Source organism: Populus trichocarpa, chromosome 1 (assembly GCF_000002775.5).
Source record: "Populus trichocarpa isolate Nisqually-1 chromosome 1, P.trichocarpa_v4.1, whole genome shotgun sequence".
NCBI lineage: Eukaryota > Viridiplantae > Streptophyta > Magnoliopsida > Malpighiales > Salicaceae > Populus > Populus trichocarpa.
This window is the reverse complement of record NC_037285.2, coordinates 35,696,432-35,717,030: the sequence shown is the minus strand read 5'-3', so window position 1 is coordinate 35,717,030 and position 20,599 is coordinate 35,696,432. Positions and strand designations below refer to the sequence as shown.

The 20,599-nt window shown below is 28.9% G+C and overlaps 1 protein-coding gene across 9 annotated transcripts; it reads right to left on the bottom strand.

The window, feature by feature from the left end:
- Positions 1–1,683: 1,683 nt before the first annotated feature.
- Positions 1,684–3,939, bottom strand: LOC7487871 (LOB domain-containing protein 25). Of its 9 annotated transcripts, none has more exons than XM_024611303.2 (3): positions 3,826–3,939; positions 3,276–3,352; positions 1,684–2,383 (listed from the first exon to the last, which is right to left on the bottom strand). In XM_024611303.2, exon 3 carries the CDS (start codon positions 2,373–2,375, stop codon positions 1,890–1,892), a length of 486 nt encoding a protein of 161 aa, XP_024467071.1. In that variant the 5' UTR covers positions 2,376–2,383; positions 3,276–3,352; positions 3,826–3,939; the 3' UTR covers positions 1,684–1,889. The 9 variants fall into 9 exon arrangements, with proteins under 9 accessions (XP_024467071.1, XP_024467061.1, XP_024467046.1 ...); XM_024611293.2 differs by having other exon boundaries at positions 3,231–3,352; positions 3,826–3,936; XM_024611278.2 differs by lacking the exon at positions 3,826–3,939 and adding an exon at positions 2,493–3,095 and having other exon boundaries at positions 3,231–3,786.
- Positions 3,940–20,599: the final 16,660 nt, after the last annotated feature.

Here is a 20,599-nt window from a genome sequence, read left to right as displayed (position 1 = left end):
CTGTTGTTATCAGCCAAGAGTTGAAGTCAAGAGTTAGCTCATGAGCCTAGCTTTGGTTTTAATGTTAGCCTGGAGCATCTCCTCTTGAATTAAAGCAATATATTTCCCTTGTAAATCAAGGCTGCTTGGAACTGGAGCAAGTTTCGCAGAAGCAAAATAGAAGGCTATCATTAATCTTCCAAGAAATTATGTAGTCAACAAAACATGAAGATGGCGCATTAAATTAGTTAAGAGGTTCAAGAAGTGGGCACCTAGTTAATATATAGTTATACCGTGTGATGTCCTTCTCTCGATGCAAATGATTGTCTGTTAAAAAAAAATGGATTATCAGAAAACTAAGAAATTTTATAAGCAGTCGGTGGTTAGTGAAGGTTCAGCTAGCTTTCGTGGTTATATAAACTATACATGTTAGGTTGGTACTCACAAAAGTGAACTCTAAATATATGATCTTATGGCAGGAATATTATTTTATACTCCCATGAAAGAATATACGAGAAACATATACATAAGGTTGCAATAATTGGTAGACCAGAGCAAGTAAATTCTTAATATCTAGCACACACAATGTTTTACAATAACTTTACATTTCCAATTCTTATCTTTCTCGTCACATACCGTTACCGTTGTGTTTACTCATCAACACATGAGTTTCTGAATCGCTTCTGAATCGCTTGTATTCATATATTCTTTCTTTAATCAATAATAAAAGGATGAAGGAAACATAATATTGTTTAAACCCTTTCTAACAAATATAAAAGTATTTATTATCGGATAGAACTTTGAAAATTCTTAATCTATAGGGATATTCTTACGGACAAGAGTGACAGACCATACTTTAAAATCTGATCCACTATGTGTTTATGTCTAAATACCATAGTCTTTTAAACAAACTTACAACATTATGATTTCTCTACAGAAAATCCTATAACTTGTCTAAGATAAATCTAACAAGGAACCAGACTTCAAGATTATAGAAAAAGATCTTACTTTGAATTGTTTGATTCATTCGTTTTAGTTCATACAAAGTCTACAATTCCTTATTGATCCACTTTTTGAGATTTATAGTGAGTAACAAATAATATTTAAAACTTATAAAAGTATAACAATATCTATAAAAAAAAACGCAACAATATATAAAAGTGATGTATTATTCATCAAGGCAAAAGACATCAAATAAGTAAAACACTATAGATGATCATGTATTTGGAGAGAGTATTGGAACTGGTGTTAGCCAATAAAAAAGCATAATTATAAAGACATAGTTGTTTTCAATGTTTTTTTCTTAGACAGAGAGGTCTTACTAACTACTTTCAACTTTTTCTTTTGGATCTTGCGTGGTAGGTTTTTATAATGCAAAAACAAGTGCATTATATCTTTATTGATGAAATTACTTATTATTTGTATGAACCATGTATGGAAAAAAAAAAAAACCTATCTATGATTTTATAATCTTAAATCTATTTTTACGATATGAATTTATATTGTATTTTTAATGTCATGTTTAAAAAATATTTTTAACAACCATATGTAAGATTACATGATAGATAGCCTTCCTCTTTTAAATATCATCTCACTCCTTTAATTAGTGTTTGAACTTGAGATCTCTGTATAAAACTCTGAAAGTTTTAACCGTTGGGATGGGTTTGGTGTCTCTTTTAAAGCACAATGACCTTATTCCAGAGCTTTACTCGAGAAAATGATCTAAAAGTAAAGTACAGTCTCACATGTTATATATATATATATATAGAAAGATCTCTCTACAAGGTAACAAATCATACTTCACCATGACAATGCATGAGTCATGTGCATAAGAAACCCTAAATAGGTATTCTCCATGCTAATAATTAATATAGCACATATAATCCCGATTTTATACAGGCTTGGAAAGCTTAAATGCTACCATCTCCTCTCTCACCACAAGTGTCATTATTCCATGGAGAAGGATAATATATACCAGAACTTTGATCATAAGAAACCCCTCCATGACCCATTCTTCTTCCAAATTGGGGGTTTGCTGCTGGCATTTCATTGCAGGCATATCGGATCAAATCAGCATTTGTAGCATCTAATTCCTTTTGGAGTCTAATAACTTGCCTCTGGAGGACTGAAATAGCACCAACACAGCCATAGACTGGATCTTTCATCCGTGCCTCAGCTTCGTAGGCAAGAGAGTTGACAGCATCTTCTCTCTGATGAGGAAGGACCTCATTGAGGAGCTTACTGACATTGCTTGCACCAAATATCTTGTGAACATTGGCAAACTTCTGAGGCTCTTCAGGTGGGAAGTATGGTGCAAAGATGCAATCTGGCATGCATTTTCTCCGTAGGAACTTGCAAGCAGCACAAGGAGAATTGGAATAGCTTGAAGAAGCCATCTATTATGCTGCAAAAAATTAAGTGAACACCGTAATCCATCAAACATGTTCTTATTGATGCATAACCTCTTAAGATTTGGAATTTACAATATGAAAAACTTAAAATAGTTATTTTACATTATTTTTTGATAATCTGAAGACCAAGGGTGATTGATGTGGGCAGAACCTTTGTTATTTATATTATACAGAGACTTGTTTGGAGCACATGCATATGCGTATGACCAGTTTAGCAGCACAAGTATTTTTCATGACAGCAGTTTTCCTCCCTAGTTATGCATCTCCTTTTCAAACTTTTACTTTTCGGCCTGAAAAGCAGTCTTTCTTGAATCTGATACTACTGTGTGAATATTTCATCTCCAAAATTTACTTAAAAACTCCCTATAGTAAAAATAAATAAATAAATAAATAAAATGAAATTAATAAAAGATAATAAATAGTCAAAACAGAATACATCAGGGTACAGGGATAGTTTCCTGTGTGGGGATTCTTTGAACCTTTAGTCAATAGCTCCATGGCTGCAACATGACACAGCCCCCACGCCCCCTCCTCCCCATTTTCTCTCTCCAAATTTTAATTCCTACACCTACTGCAATGTAGACAGATCCTTTTTTTTGAAGTTGTCATCAGTGGGATCTCTCATATGGTGCAATCTTATAGCCTTCATCATATGTATATATTCTTCCTTAAAGGTGTTGAGGCATTTGTTAACAGATATTCTACCTATTGAATCGAATCACAAGTATATAAACCATTAATCTCTTCTTCTATAACATAACCTTAATTGAGCAGAGTGCTTTAAGATGAAGAATATAAGCAAAAATGAAAAGATCTTGTAGCTGGGCTGCCTGTACTTACCTTTTTTTGACTAGGTTTCTTTTATCAGGTAAAAAGGAATACTACCTGTTTACCCCTCTCGTGTAGGCTCTTTCAAGATCCAGAGACTTTGATTTTGCCAATGAAAAAGACTATCCAGTCAGCTGTTGAAAGATGAGAAACTTGGTAAGCTTAATTAATTTATTGACAGATGTGAGAGTTCAAAGGGGAAACCCTAGTTGCAGGACGGTGAGAGAAACCTGCAAATACAGTGACGAAAAGCAAGGAAGATTAAAGAAAAGGGGAGGCAAAGAGCATTTAGTGAAGAGGAACGGAAAGCAAAAGAGAAGTGCAATAAATGGGCAGCAAGAAAAAGGATGACTTTGACACTGCTCTTATAATAATATCAAACACTGTTCAAGAACTTGGCCAATCAATTATCTTAAAAAAAAAAAAAGCAAAAACTTTGAACTCCAAATCAAACTAAAAATATATAAATAACTAATGAAATAATTTTCTTGGCCAATATTTTGCATTACAAGGAGAAGATCTGACACAATCACAAGATTCAACTAACTCATGATTTAAGGGGTCAACTTAGTTTGATCCTTGATACCAGACACCTTTGAAGGCATACCTCATAATGGGCAATCTCATTGCAGAACTGGACTGCTGTTTATGGCCATATTTTGGCTTTATTCTTGTGGCTTATTCGTATATGCAGCCAATCTGGAACTGAACAGTGAGTTTCTTCATAATTGAAGGGGAAAAAAATATCATACTCTTTTCAAAAATTAATTTCAAGAAGTCACCAAATTTCTCATTACATGTAAAGGAGATATTTAGGCAAATAAAATAAAAAGGTAAAGAAGAGATAAAGGAGTTGTCACTATTTTAAAGGCAACACAATACGGTTGCTCTAGTGTAGATTATAAGTGGCTAGTTATTTCAAGGAAACATACAAATTACCCTCCCTAAAGTATCTCACATAAGATAAACTATTTCGGTTTGTTAAACTTAGACAGTGTTTTGTTATCATTTCAGAACAAAAAAATTACCCCCCCCAAAATATCCCACATAAAAAAAACTATTTCGGTTTTTTAAAATTAAAAAGTGTTTTTTTTTCATTTCAAAAAAAAAAAAAAAAAAAAAAAAAAACAGAGACAAGTAAGACATAACGAACATTTTTATGTTTTGAAAAAAATAAAAATTTACTTTAAAATTATCTCAGAGACAAATTTATTTTTATATTACCATCCATGTCTCTTCAATCAAACACGTTTCTATTCCTTCTATCATGAAATACTAACCAAACACAATCTTAAGGAACTATTCTGAAAGTCACCTTTATGTTAAGTTATCTAACATGGTATTTGTGTTTATTATTAAGTAAAAAACTAGACAATCTAAGAAATAAAGTGATTTTAGATTCATGTCTAAATAAAATGCTCAATTCCTCACCTTTTTCTTATCAATTATGGACCTTTTTCTCAATAAAATACATTCATCTAAATATAAAATAAAAATCAAAATTATATGCAAGCCATGTTTTTTAAGTTTCAATTCAAATTAAGTTGTAATGTTAAAAGATTCAGGATTACCTAATTTCTATGTAATGAAATCCCATTTAACATCGATGCAATCTAAATAAATAATTTTGAGTTCAAAACTAACACATAAAATTGATTTCCATGAAGTTAAGAAATAACTTTGCAATAATTGATAATTTTGAATTATAAATCTTTGATTTGAAAATTTGATTTTTATGTGAAAAACTAAAGCTAATACAATATCATGAGCATGAATTAAAATATATAAGAAAATGTATGAACTTCTCTTTTAAATTTTATTCTAAATATATATGTTCTTACTTGTTTTTTTTTGTTTTTTTAACATGTTATCAACATGATCACTCTACTTAATTTATATTGAAATCTTGGCAAACATGAACTCCTATGTTACGTGGCTTATATCAATATCAATATTTTTTCTCTTTCATTATTGTTCATACTTTATGAAATATATTTGGCTCTGTAACTTATTTTGATAAATTTTCTTTTTTTTTTATTCATCAAGATTTAAAGTTCCTGAAGAACTAGTATTGTAAGTTTTTGAAGAATTAAATAAATTAAATACAGTTCTTGAAGAACTAGGATTTTTAAAGAACTGAATAACAGTCTTAAAAGACTGATTTTTTTTTTTATATTCATGCTTTTATTTAATAAGTTATTTCCTTTTTTATATATAATGTCAAATCTAACGAAACTTGAATTTACCGCTCTTGATATATATGGAAATAAATTTTTGTCATAGATCCTTGACACTGAGATTTATCTGGAAGTTATGAATCTTGGAGAGACCATCAAAAAAGAAAATAGTGCATCCTTGCAGGATTGTACGAAAGTAATGATTTTCATTCGCCACCATCTCCATGAAGGATCAAAAGTTGAATATCTTACAATAAAAGATCCTCTTGTTCAGTGGCAAAATATAAAGGAAAGATATGACCACTAAAAGTTTACTATACTCCCTCAAGCTCACTATAATTGGTTGTACCTCAGGTTGCAAGATTTTAATTTAGTTAGTGAATATAATTTTGCTATTTTTAAAATTATCTCATAGCTGAAATTGTATGGTGAAAATATTACAGAAGACCAAATGTTAGAGGAAACATTCTGTACTTTTCATGCCTCAAATATTGTCCTGCAGCAACAATTTAGAGAACATAATTTTGCAGTTAATTTATTGACAAGATATAGTTCTACTCCCACACAAAGACACTGGAATGGGGTCAAACATATACTTTGCTATCTCTATGGAATAACTAAAATAGGATTATTTTATAGTGTATCAAATTCACAATTGATTGGATATACAGATGCAAGTTATCTCTCTAATCCCCACAAAGGGAGATCACAAATATGTTATTTGTTTATATATGGAGGTATTGCAAATTCTTGGAGATTTGTCAAACAAACATTAGTGGTTATTTTATCAAATCATTTAAAAATTATTGCAATCCATGAAGCAAGTCAAGAATGTATATGGCTAAGATCAATTATCCAGCACATAAAAGAAAAATATGGATTGTTAACTATTGAAGATAGTCCCACAACATTGTTTGAAGATAATGTTGCATGCATCACTCAACTTAGAGGAGGTTATATTAAAGGACACAAAATAAAGCATATCTCACTAAAGTTCTTTTATACCCACGAGCTTCAACAAAAGGAAAGATTGATATCGAGCAAATCAGGTCAAGTGATAATTTAGCAGACTTATTTACAAAGTTTTTACCAACCTCAACTTTCAAGAAGCTTGTCCATAATATTGGAGTCATCTTAAAAATTTATCATAAGATTGTACTTTTGAGGTGAAGTCAATGTAAATTGTAATCTTTTTCCTTCGCTTATTTTTTATCACATTGGGTTTTTCTTTACAAGGTTTTAATGAGGCAATTTGATTATTTTTTTTTAATCCTAAAATATTCAAATATGAATTTTGAAGTATCTATATAAAACCTTTTATTGAATTCTGAAGCATTCAGAAATCATATAAGAATGTTGTACTCTTTTTCCTTGGCTTAATTTTTTTTTTCCATTGGATTTTTCTTTATAATGTTTTAATAAGACACATTTTTAGTACATGGTCATTCAAGGGAAAGTATTATAAAATCTATAATTATATATATTGAATGCCTATTAAAATCTCTTAGATTTCATGACTCTTAAGTTTAGTCTCTTGATTTTTCATGACACTTGGGGTTCTTAGTGTCCTTTAATGTTCTCATTTTTTTCTCTTATAAATACTACTTGTCTTGTAGTCTAAGTATTGAGAAAAATATATATAAAAAAGATTTGAACTTCTCTTTCAAGTTTTATTTTGAATATGTATGTTCTTATTTGTTCTTTATTTTTTTTAACAGGCAAGTCCTATTTGAATATGTTTGATTTAAATGTTAGAAATAATCTTAATTTAGAGTTGTGATATAGAAAAACTAGACAAAAATATGTATAAATTAGATAACAACATTATAGCCCTCAATTTTATTTATTTTCATATTCTTTTTTACTCTTCATTTTTTCATTTTTTTTCTTTTTAATTTTTTTATTTTCCACCCTCACTCCTCATTTTGTCTTTTTTCTATCTTTTTTTTGCTCACGCTCTATCTTCTTTTCTGAATATTTCTCCTTTCTTTCCCTTACTTGAAATCAAAATAAAATAAATAAATATTTTAAACTATATTTTTTTAGAGAATTACTACTTTTTTAAGAATTTGAGAACGCATATAAAAATGCATTTTCTTTTAGAATCACTTTTTTATAGAATTGTTTAAAAATCTAAACGTCGTTTTATCATGTACAACAATTACTGTGTAAGAATATAATAGCATATACAAAACAAATTAAATAAAAAACTTTTGTTTTTACTTTGAAAAAATAACTTTTTAGTTTTTATCTCTATTTTTCTTATTTTTTTCAAAATAGAAAATAAGTATTTTGTTTGACTTACCTAAGAAATAATAGAAGATATGAACATAAAAAATTAGGTCAACTAACAAGGCTCTTATTTTCATAGGGTCTAATCAGAAATTAAAAAACAATTTCTATTTAAAATTTTCTTATCTTTTTTTATTTTTCCTTTTCCTATAAAAAATAAAAAAAAATATGTTCATTTGTAAAAAATATAGAAAAATTTCTTACCAAAAAAATAAGAAATATGTCAAAATTGTAACTATTTTTGGATAATCATCTTAGTATTAGTATTTGTGATAAAATTATAAAATGTTAAAATTATAAAATGTCAATTAAAAATTATCATGAAAATATATACTTATTAACTCAAAAAAATTAAATACTTAATATTATATTTTTTAATGAAAAACCAATTTAGGACTCTAACCAAATATAAAAATATAAAAAATTAATGTTTTGCATTTCTAAAATTTCTTATATATGAAAGAATAATATTGTATTATTCACCATTTTATTTTTTTTATTTGGAAAACAATGAAAAACTTAAAAACATAAATCCATGACCCTAACCAAATATATATATATAAAATATTTTGCATTTATAAAAGTTCTAATGTATGAAAGAATAATATTGTATTATTCATCATTTTATGTTATTTTATTTGGAAAACAATAAAAAAAAATTACGGAAGTTAAACTCAAAAATGTGTTTTCCAACTTGGAAAAAACTTAGAAAACTGGAAAACTAGTTTTGCAGTTTTCCAGAGGGAGGAATATTGTATTTTAATAAGAAGTTTTAGTTTTTTTTTTCTTACTCTATTTTTCTAAAAGATTGAAGTATTCCTCTTTTTCTGAATATATATACTCTATGCATCATTTTATTTTTTTTATTTTTTATTTTTTTCAATGAAAAATTAAGAAACATGTTCATTTATTGAAAACAAAGTTGAATTTTTTTCATCGAAAAAAGTTAAGAAACACATCAACATTATTACTATTTAAAACAAAATTCAAAACTATAATTTGTAATAAACCTGGTAATATTTTATATTTGTGATACTTTAATTAAAAAATCTATACTCGAATTAAAAAATCTTAGTTTTATTTTACTCAAATTAAAACTATCATAAAAAGACATATTGTTAGCTCCAAAAAAAAAAAACTTTATATTAGATTTATAATAAAAATTAATTATATGACACTAACTAAATATGAAAATGTAAGAAAATTAATCTTTCACATTGCTAAGAAAATGTAACAATACCTTGAGTAAAAAATCATTTGTCATTCCCCTATACAATTTACGATCATACTGTGATTTGGATTGTTAAACATGTGTAAATCTCAACCTATATTTTTTACAAGTTTAGTTTTGTGATTGACTTTTGGAATTACATTAATTGTCAAAAAATAATTTTAGTTTAAAATTAAGAGTGTGTGGTTTTGCATTCAAACAACGCCTTTAAAATTATTTCAAATTAATTTTTTTTTAAATTTTAAATTACTTTTGTGTACTGATGTCAAAAAAAAAATTTTAAATTTTTTTTTATCTTGATGAATTTTCAAGTGAAAAAACACTTTGAAAAGCAACCACTACTATAATTCTAATCACTAGATGCCTAAACAAATGTAAATTCATATTTAGAAGGAATTACACACACACATAAACACACTAAGTTGAGCGTTTGGGGCATTAAAATCATTAAAGAAAATCTAATCCAAAGCTATAGGTTTATGTGAATCCTGAAATCTCTATTTTATTAGGTTTAATGGTATTAATGGATTCTCAAATGCAAAATCTTATTAAATTGTATTTGATGCATTAATTCATCCATAATTATCCCCCCAAGCATTAAAAAATAGGAGGAAAAAATTCAAATTTTTTATAAATAAATTATCATAAAAATGTGTTAATATCACTTTTATTAATAAAATGTCAATTGATTGAATTCATGAGACTCACGCTTGATTACTTATAGATTGATACTGTTGTATGAAAATACAACAAAGAACATAAACAAAATAAAAACTTTAAGGATATTTCCTCAACACAAGGCTATCCGCAAGGATTAAACAAGTTTCTCCTCTAAAACGAGGGTTACAGAAATAGATAGACTAAGAGCAAAAAGAAATACTAGGAAGTTTTGCAAACACAAGAAAATACAATGGTTTTCGGCAGTCTTTGATTGTAAGAGTGCATGGTATGTATATGTTGCTAGCATGTAACAACTAGGCGGGAAATAAATTACAAAATTAAAGAGTTGTTAGGGGATTAAAGAGTTGTAGCTGTTAAAAAAAGTTTTAAACACTAGATAGAAAGCCTAGATGAAGTTCTTATTTTTTCAATGTAGGATAGAAAGCCTTATATACACTCTATGTTTACAAGAAGTAAGTTGTGTTTTTTCAATATGGGATAATAACCTTTTAAAATAATCTTCATTATTTACAACAATCACCCACATATTTCAAAAGAATTTTGGAATAAAAATATACTTACTAGATTTTTATCTATTAAGTGTAATGCATCTAACTTGATGTCTTTTGGACTATGAACCAGATCATATAAAAAATGAGATTTAACTTATAAAATTATTGGTGAAATTATTAATTTGTATGAACCAAAAAATCTTATTTTAAGTTAGGTATCTCACCAATCACATTATACCCCCATAAGTTCTTGTTTTTTTACTCGGTTTTGCTTAATAAGCCATGTGTGCACCTGATTGTTTATGAGTGCTTCAGAGATTTTGCTAGTATATCAATAAGCGGCCCCACTCCATACTCATATAGGTGATTCTATCAAGTGTTCACTGCAATTTGAACACTACCATGAGGAATATGGAACTCATTAAGAACTTTGTAGTTCATCCTCTCTTTAATTGCAGTCTAGCACTATTCTCACACCATAGGAAAGAACTTGTTTTATAGTTCTACAGAATCACAAATAACTTTGTAATTACCCCTATGAACTTAATTCATGGGATTTCTATTCACATAGGTTGGGTTACCATCATTTTTATTTCTCACTTAAGCATTAGTCTCATTTCTCTCGATGATTCTAATATCATCTTTTTACCAAGTGGTTTAGTTAGAGGATCGGCCAAATTTATTTCTGACTTCACATAATCAATAGAAATAATTTCATCTTCTAGTAGCTGCTTTACAACATCATATCTAAATCGAATATGTCAATTTTTACGATTAAAATATTTATTCTTAGCAATGGCTATTGTCGCTTGGCAATCACAATGCATGAATATAGAAGGTGTTGGTTTTATTCTCAATTGAATTTTAGTTAAAAAAATTCTTCAACCAAACATCTTCATTTCCTATTGATTCCAAAACTATAAATTCTAACTTCATGGTGGATCGAGCGATTAAACGTTGCTTGGATGATTTCCAATTTACTGCACCACCACCAAGAATAAAGATATAGCCATTAGTGGATTTAATCTCATTTGAATATGAAATCTAGATAACATTGTTGTATCCTTCTAATACAACGAGAAATCCACTATATAGAATACCATAGTTCATAGTACCTCTCAAATATTTCATTAATTGGATTATTGCCGTCTAATGCTCATGATTGGGATTTTGTGTATATCTACTTAATCTACACATAATGTACAAGTCGAGTGAAGTTCATCAAATTCATCAACTCTTAATAATTTGAGCATACTTAAGCCGAGTAATAACTTTACCTTTATTTTTTGTTAATTGAGTGTTAGTATCATAAGGAGTACTAACAGGTGTCACATTAAAGTGACCAAACTTCTTGAGAAGTTTCTCTACATAATGTTCTTATGTTAACATTATACCATTGTCTCTCCTTATAATTTTAATACCCAATATTACACTAGTTTCACCCATATTTTTCATATCAAATTTAGAGGCTAAGAAACGTTTAGTGTTATACATGACATTCATGCTAGTATTAAAAACAAGCATATCATCTACATATAAACTAATGATCACATATTCATTATCAATAGACTTAGTATACACACATTTATCAACATTAACTAAAGAAAAACCATCACTTAAAACAACTTGATTAAATTTCTCATGCCACTGTTTTAGAGCTTGCTTTAAGCCATATAAAGACTTTAACAACTTACAAACTTTATTCTTTTGACCAGGAACTATACAATCTTCAGGTTGTAACATATATATCTCTTCTTCTAGATCACCATTTAAAAAAGTAGTTTTAACATCCATTTCATGTATAAAAAGGTTATACATAGAAGCTAAAGCAATTAAAACTCAAATTAAAGAAATTCTAGTTACAGGTGAAAGAGATATCAAAATAATCCACATTTTGTTTTTTGAGTAAAACCTTTTGCAACTAATCTTGCTTTGTGTTTATCTGTAGAACCATCAGGAAAACATTTTTTTTAAAGAATCTATTTACAACTAATAGGTTTTACACTTGGGAGCAAATCAACAATCTCCCAAATTTGATTTTGTAAAAGTGAATCAATTTCAACTTTAATTGTTTCTTTCCTAAATAAAGAATCAGAAGAAAAGATAGCTTCAGATTAAGTCACTGGATCCTTATCAACTAGATAAGTGAAAAAATCATTTTCAAATGAAGTTTATTTCCTTTGTCTCTTACTCCTTCTCACTTCCTTAATGTGAGTTTCATTATTATTAACAGGTGCATGAGAAATCTTTTCATTTAATGGATAAATGTGTTCAAAGAATTCTGTATGTTTTTGTTTCAATAATATTATTATAATCTAGCACATCACTTTTTAAAAATAGAAACATATATGCAACATTATTTTCAACATAACCATTAAACTTAAAATCAGAAGTTTTTGAACTTATCTTTTTTTTTTTTAGTTCAGATAACATAACCTTAGCTAGACACCCCCATTCTTTTAGATATTTTAAATTAGAAGAATAACATTTTCATAATTGATAAGGTGTTAAACCAGTTTTCTTACAAGAAATTTTATTTTGTAAATGACATGCAGATAAAATAGCTTCACCTCATAAATTATCAGGTGTTGAAGAACTAACTAACATAACATTCATCATTTCTTTTAAAGTTCTATTTTTCCTTTCAGCTACCCCCATTAGAGTCGGGTGAATAAGGTGGAGTAACTTCATGTATTATACCTTTCTTTTCAAAATAATTATTCATTAGAACATACTCACCTCCTTTATCAAATCTAACTCGTTTGATTTTTTTTATTTAATTGATTTTCTACTTCTACTTTATATAACAAGAACATGTTTTAAGCTTTATCTTTACTTCTAAGTAGTTAAAATTTTGTATATCTTGAAAAATCATCTATGAAAGTCACATAATATTTCTTACCTCCTTTAATCATAGTTTGTTTTAAATCTCCTAAGTCTGTGTGTATTAAGCTAAGTAATTCAGTTTCTCTTTTAACATATACATATGTTTTCTTAGTAATTTTAGCTTCAACACATATTTCATGTTTATTCATAGATGAAGAATTTAAGCTAGAAATGAAACCAAGAGAATTCATTTTCTTAAGATAAGATAAACTAACATGTCCTAATTTAGCATGTCATAGATCAATAGAGTCAAGCAAGTAAGCAAAAGAAGATGGATTTTCATTCATTTCATTATCAACATTGAGTACAAAAAGTCCATGGTTACAATATCCTTTTCCCCACAAAACATTGTTCTTAGTCATTACAATCTTGTCAGATTCAATTGACACTTTGATCCTAAATTTTCCCAACAAAGTTATAGAGACCAAATTTGCTCTTATATTAGGGACATGCAGCACCTCATTCAAAGCTAGCGTCTTGCCCGAAGTCAATTTTAGAAGGACTTTGTATTTTCCAACAACATTTGCAGTTCTTGAGTCTCCAAGGTTGACCACTTCTTCTCCATCCTTAAAAGGTTTATAGGTGAAGAAGAATTCTTTATTTACACATATATGTCTGGTAGCACCAGATTCTACCACCCAATTTTTCTTATTGGTAACTATATTGACTTGAGAAACAATCGCAACAATGATGTATTCTCCTTCAACCATGATGACCTTAGTTTTATGAGGATTATTGCTTCTCTTTCTATTTCGGCATTAAGATGCATGGTGGTCAAGTTAGCCACACACAAAACAATTTTCCTTTTTATTAAAATTATTGGTTTTGGGTTTGAACATATTGGTATTGTTACCATTGGACTTATTATTATTATTATTATTATTATTATTATTATTATTATTATCATTATTATCATACCTTTTTATGTAAACTCATTTCTACTAAGTTTGCTTTGGTGATCATTTCTTTCTTCCTAGTAGTTTGCAACTCCTTTCTATTTATGTTTTCAATGTTGATGTGGGTGATAAGATCAATCAAAGATAATTATCTATGCTTATGCTTAACTTGTTTCTTGTAATCGCTTCATGAGTTGGTTAGTTTTTCGATCAATATTTCAGCAACTAATCCTTTAGGAAGGTTGATATTTTTGGCTTTCATGTCATCTAATAGTCTATAGTATTCGTTAATTTGAATTTTGATATCTTTGTTATCCATCATTTTCCATTGATAAAATTTTTCAATGACAAATATTTGTTTTCCCACATCTTCGGCAGTATACTTTGTCACCATATTGCTCCATATCTTTTTCTCTTCCTTGTAGCTGCAATATACATCAAATAACTCATTAGAGAGAGTGCTTAAAATGGAGTGTCTACAAATGTTGGTTCCATGTGTATATGCTTTGAAATTGTCACTGGTCTTAAGATTGGAAAAACCCAAGCAACTCCATACATGTCAAGGACACCAAAGATTCTTTCTTGCCACCTTCTAAAGTTTTCTCCAACAAAAAACTCAATCTTTGAAATATTAAGGAACGACTTAGCTAATGACACAGTGGCAACAACAACAGAGTTCTCAACAACATCAATGTTGAGGGTAGCAGCGTTATCAACATCAGTGTTTCTGTCCATGTTACTAAAATATTCTTAAGATTGTTGTAAGAAAATACGATGAAGAACATAAATAAAATAAAACTGAGGTGTGTATAGACACTGTCCTTAAGGATATTTTCTCAACACAAGGCTATCCTTCAGGATCCAACAAGTTCCTCCTCTAAAATGAGGGTCACAGAAACAACTAGACCAAGAGCGAAAGGAAATACCAACAAGTTTTGCAAACACAAGAAAATACAATGATTTTTGGAAGCCTTTGATTATAAGAGTGTATGGTATATAAAAGCTGCTAGCATGTAACAAGTTGTTACAATAGTTCAAAAATAAAAAAACTGTTAAGGAATTAAAGAGTTGTAGTTGTTAAAAAATGTTTAAAATAAAAGAGTTGTTAGGATTTTTTAACTGTTAGAAAATTAATTTCAATTGTTTAAAAATTATGGTTTCAGTTTAAGGGCCAAAAACAAATTATTATTGGAGACAAAAGGTTCAGAAAGTATAGGCGTTGCCTCGCACGCAGGGGGGCAATCAGAGGTTTCCCTTATGCATGCAAGCCTACTATCCTTTCCTTGTTGGTTATTATCTCGTATCAAAGTTTACTATATAAATACTAGATAAAAATCTTATTTTTTCAATGTGGGATAGAAAGCTTTATATATTCTCTATGTTCACAAGATTCAAGTTGTGTTTTTTTAATTTATGATAAAAACCTTTTGAAATAGTCTTGATTATTTACTGGAGATACTCAAGAAACTTAGTATAAAATTTTTGTTTATGTATCATTTTCCAAGACAAAAAATGGTATGAGACTATGAGCCCACATACAATCACTAAAATTGTGAATAGTTTAAAAGCCAACCCAATCAAATTGTTTCAACAAAATTCATAGATACAAGCTGAATTCGAACTCTGTTATATAGGTTCTATTATTGAGTTCAACTATACGAAGATGATGAAGCTATGAGATATATACTGTTGGACTCTCTATTATTGGATTCAGTTTATCAGCTTGTAGACAGAAGCTAGCTAGGTTCCATCTTTGTGGTCCTAGAAAAATTTAGCAGAAATACAAGGACATTCGTCAAAATAAATGTGGCTGGGTCTCTCTCATGTTTTCTCTTCTCAGCTAGCTCTTTACCTTATCTTTTCCCTTTATTTGCTGACAATTTGACAACTTGTATGTACTCAATTATTGCCGGACACAAGTCTAAGATGCGATTTGGAGACAAATGCTGACGGGATACAATCTTGATAGCAGAACTTTGAGAAATTTTAACAACGAGAGCCCACCAAGTTTCAAATTTGTATGTACGGCCATTTTTAAGTTTGAAGGAATTATTTGTTACAACTTACAAGACCTTGATTAACATTGCTGTATGGGTGCTAGTTTTATGTATTTTGGCACAAATCTGCTCTAGCTATTTGTTCAAGTGTGTAGATCCTTCAAATTAATCTTTATGAAAATTGTCAAGTTGTTAAAATTGAGAGTGTTTTTTTTTTTTCTAGAAAGAATTATATATTTATTTGGAAAGAATTGTTTTTCATTGTAAAATCCAAAGTATTTTGGACCTAGAAATTAATATTGGCCAGATTCATACATTTATGATTTATCCACGATTTTTTTTTTATGTATTTCAATCTAAGCTTTTTCCACGGAGTATTCGGCAAACATTAATTGTCCGTCCACAATAGTATTTTTGTATTGTAAATTATCTAGTTCGAATATTGATCATTTTAGAACAAGCCTTGTTATATGGTGAGGAATATCTTTTGATCAACCAAAAAGGCTTAAAAAAGAAAGGTGGGGAATATCTTTTGATCAATTTATGTATTTATTACAAGAAACCAGGTGGTGTGGAGAAACCATTTTAGCATTTTTTACTATTCACTCTCTCACACATCATTATGGATTAGAATAGAGATTTTTTAAAATTTTCAATTTGGTCCTTGAATATTTTTTATGCACAATTGAGCCATTTTGATTCCAAATTAACACCCAATTGCATATTGTTTTAAGAAATGGTTGGATTTAAAGTTAGAGGACAAAATTAAAAATGACAGGTAAATTTGGTGGCGGCATTGAATTTCATTTTAAATGTTTATTTTGATTCCCCATCTTTTTCAGTTTATAGGTGATCGGTCCCTTCAGTTTTCAGAAATTCTATTTTGATATTAAAATCTATTTTCATTATTTTTTAGTTTTTTTTCATGAAAAAAGAGATAGGATCACTAGATTCTGGTACTATAGAGAAAGAAATTTATCAATAATGAAGATTCCAGCCACCAAAATAATTGAAATTGGTGTCAATAAGTTTTATTTCATTAGGGTAGTTTCACCTAGGGGCTTTCTTCCTTCTCTTTGCCTGAGGAGACAAATTTGACCGTGAGAATGTTTTTGGGTTTGTGTTAATTTTGGTTTTTTGAGCTGTTTTTTTTTTGGGGTTTTAGGCCATGCATACGTTTATCAAGATATTTAGGGTTTTTTAGGATAAAAAAATGGTGAAAATGGGGTTTTAAGCCAATAACATTGAGACCTCATTTGTTGTCACAAAGGGCACTTCATTTGCTATCTTTTTTAAAAGAAAATAAGAAAATTAGGTGGACAACATGTTCTTCGCCCTTTTAAAAAATTGTAAAACAAATAAAAATAAAAATAAACCTAGGCTTGCAAACTATTTTTAATGCCCAGGTATGTTGGGCCACCAGGCCCACATGACTGGGCTCCTTTTATTTTTTATTTTTTTTATTTTATGTTTGGGTTAAGAAAATTGATACAAAAATCATTAAATCCAATTAAGTTTATAAATTGGATCGCAAGTTTAACGGGTTAATCCACTGCATAAAGGATATTATTTATTTATTTTTGTTTAATGCTTTTTCTGCCCCTCAATTTAAAAAAAAATACAATTTCATCTTTTGTTATCGATGATATGTTTTTTTTTTAATTTAACTCAAACCTAAAAAAATGCAATTTCACCATTTGTTATTAATGATCTACTTTTACTATCTTGGCTCTATGGTTTTTTTACTTTAAAAACAATATTTCATACAAAAAAATTACCATGCACTTTATTGTAGTATAATAAATAAATAAAATCTCTGGGATAAAAATATTTATTGAATCCAAAGATGTGCATGACTTGCATTGTAAGGTTGCTTGATTGACTTGAGTTCACTTAATTTTTTTTAAAATTAAATGCTAGTTTTTGCCGATTTAATTCTTCAATGTTAAGTTAATTCGAGATTGAGATTTCCAACTTGTTTTTTTTTTTAAATTATCTCTGTGAATTTTACGAGACAACTCAGGTTAACTTAGATAAATGAAATGTTTTTCTATCTCATTATTAGATAAAAATATCATTCAATTCAGGGTTAAATCCTTTTTTTTAATTCACGTCACCATTATCTAAACATTGTTTTTTTGCTTTTTTTATAAAATTACTCTGACCCGCAGTGTAGTGCGGATAAACAAACTAGTTGAGACTAAATCCAGTCCACATATAATTTTGCATATATATTTTTTATATTAATTCGTTCATTCAAAGAATAAATTACTTTAAATATTGATCCATATATATATATATATATATGTTTGGATCAATATATAGAAAGTAAACCAATTTGACTCACCGGTCTAGTCTTTAGAGTTATATGAAATGTTTTTGACAACTATGAAAAGTCAAACAATAAATTTTTTGCTTCCATCTTCCAATTGTGAAAACAATAATTAAGAGTAAATATTATATAGTTCTACTTTTATTATTGAAAACAATTTCAACTAAAATTATCTAAAAAAGGAAAGATAAAGTGTACGTATTAACTACCTAAATAAACTTATTGTAATTTCACCACCTTTCTTGATTTTAGAATTTCCCTAAACCCTAAACTGTGGATTTAGCAGATATTTGGAACACGATTGTATATACTATAAATAAGAGTAGACACTGTGTTTTATGTATAAAACTAGTGTAATTAAACCAAATTTTTGGTAAAGTTTCCCAAAAAATTAGAATTGAAATATTTGAGTATAAAACATATGACGAGCTGCTATAAATTTTTTTTTTTTTTTTTTTGAGAACACTGTCATTGATGCTGAAGATACACCATCATACACGATGAATGAGTGGCTCATATGAAAGATAAAGGGTGGCTGGGGATTTAAGAACTGATTTACAATTTCATTTTCTACAAGTACTTGTTTTTACCTTTAATTGATTTGACTTGCTTTTAGGGCATCACCACTCAATAAGATATACAATATATATATCCTCTGAACCTGTTCGGTCAAAAACCTTTTTATAAATGATCAGTTTATAAATATTAATAACAGTTTTATTCCAAACCAGATCAACTTTACTACAAAAAACCCTACAATAAATTTACCAAACTCCATAAACCTTTCCAGTCAAAACTCAAACCAAAATTTAACCTCAAAACATTACATGTTACAAATACAATCAGAAAAGATATACATCCCGTTTCTGCAAAGTCAATACCAAACTTCATAAGCTCCAAATAGATAAAAAAAACCATCAATCAAATACAATATATATATAATCTTTAAGAAAATGGGACCTCATCAAATAATGCATTGAGACTTTGGAAATTCTAAGGCTAAAACAATCGATATGATCATTTATGTAATGAAATTAAATGTTATTAATTTTCAGTTCCTTCCAAAAAGTAAAAAAATAAATAAAATGGAAGCATGCGTACATTTTGTCGGCTCCATCATAAGAGAATACTTGCGCTAGTAATGAAGTGATGGTAATTTCTTCTGCATTATATGTGGTTCATGAATCTGCTTTTTGTAGTCTAATATCATATACAGACGCGTGCATGAGAACAAATATGCCCACACTTTTCACTCTTTTTTTAAGGGAAAGTTATGTGAAGGGATCAAATCAAACGATGTCCACCCTCTCCATTTCTTAATCATTTGATGCCATGGTAGCTTAAAAGTCATCAAGAAAAGAAACATGGAGATACTTTACCTACTATATCTCCAATACTCAAATCACTACTTCAGCAAGATAGGGCCTTGCTTACACCAAATCTATGATTGAAAATCTTAATTTTCAGACTATTTTGTATCTATATGTACTCTTTATATTATTATTTTTCTGGGAAAATCCATGGGGATCCTCCTTCATGGATTTATTTTCTTTTCCAAGTGCCAATATTTTGATTAAGTTTGTGCTTGGCCCATCGATGAAAGATTGGAAAGGAGATAAAAGAGGAATATTTTTAAGTCGACTCAAGCATGGTCCTAATGATTAGAGATGCAATTATTTGATGATGAAACGCAAAATAATGTAACTTCAGGTTTCTGTTGCCTTTCGTCTTCTAAAAATAATATTATTTCATGAGTTGTGGTGACCACAAGGTATCTATCTCTTTGCCTCTCCAAAACCTGGGCTCAGCCTCACAGGGTATTTTCCCAGTTCACTACTGAGTAACCAAATTAATGTTGCTTGGTGCTCTTTTTTTTTTTAACTGTATATTATTAAGCTTGAAAGTTGAATATCTATATTATTTAAAAAATCTAAGTCTTGCGATGGGTGGTTTATTAGCGTGGGTGCTCGGACTAGCTTGCGGGCACTTCGACTAATCCCACTGGCTCTGAAGTTAACGACTATGTAAACCTTCAGTGACCCTAAGATTTGTGAGACTCGAACTGATGACCTCTAGGGATCAAATTTAGAGTCTGATCAGTTGAGTTATACCCCTCAGAAATATTCATTTCTTATTTCATGTTATTATATATTGTTTACTAACACTTCCTCTATGTATTTGCAACTTGTCTTTAGTGAACAAGTGAATTAAATTTTATGATTTTTATTAGACTCTTAGGCATGAATGCTTCTGCTAGTTGAGTATCACTTTTATCGACCACGAAGCAATCAACATAGAGAAAAGTGTTTGTGTAATTGATTACAATACCAGTTCTTATTCTAAATACGAGTCTTTAATATATTATATTAATAAGTATTACAAATTAGTTAGGAAATAT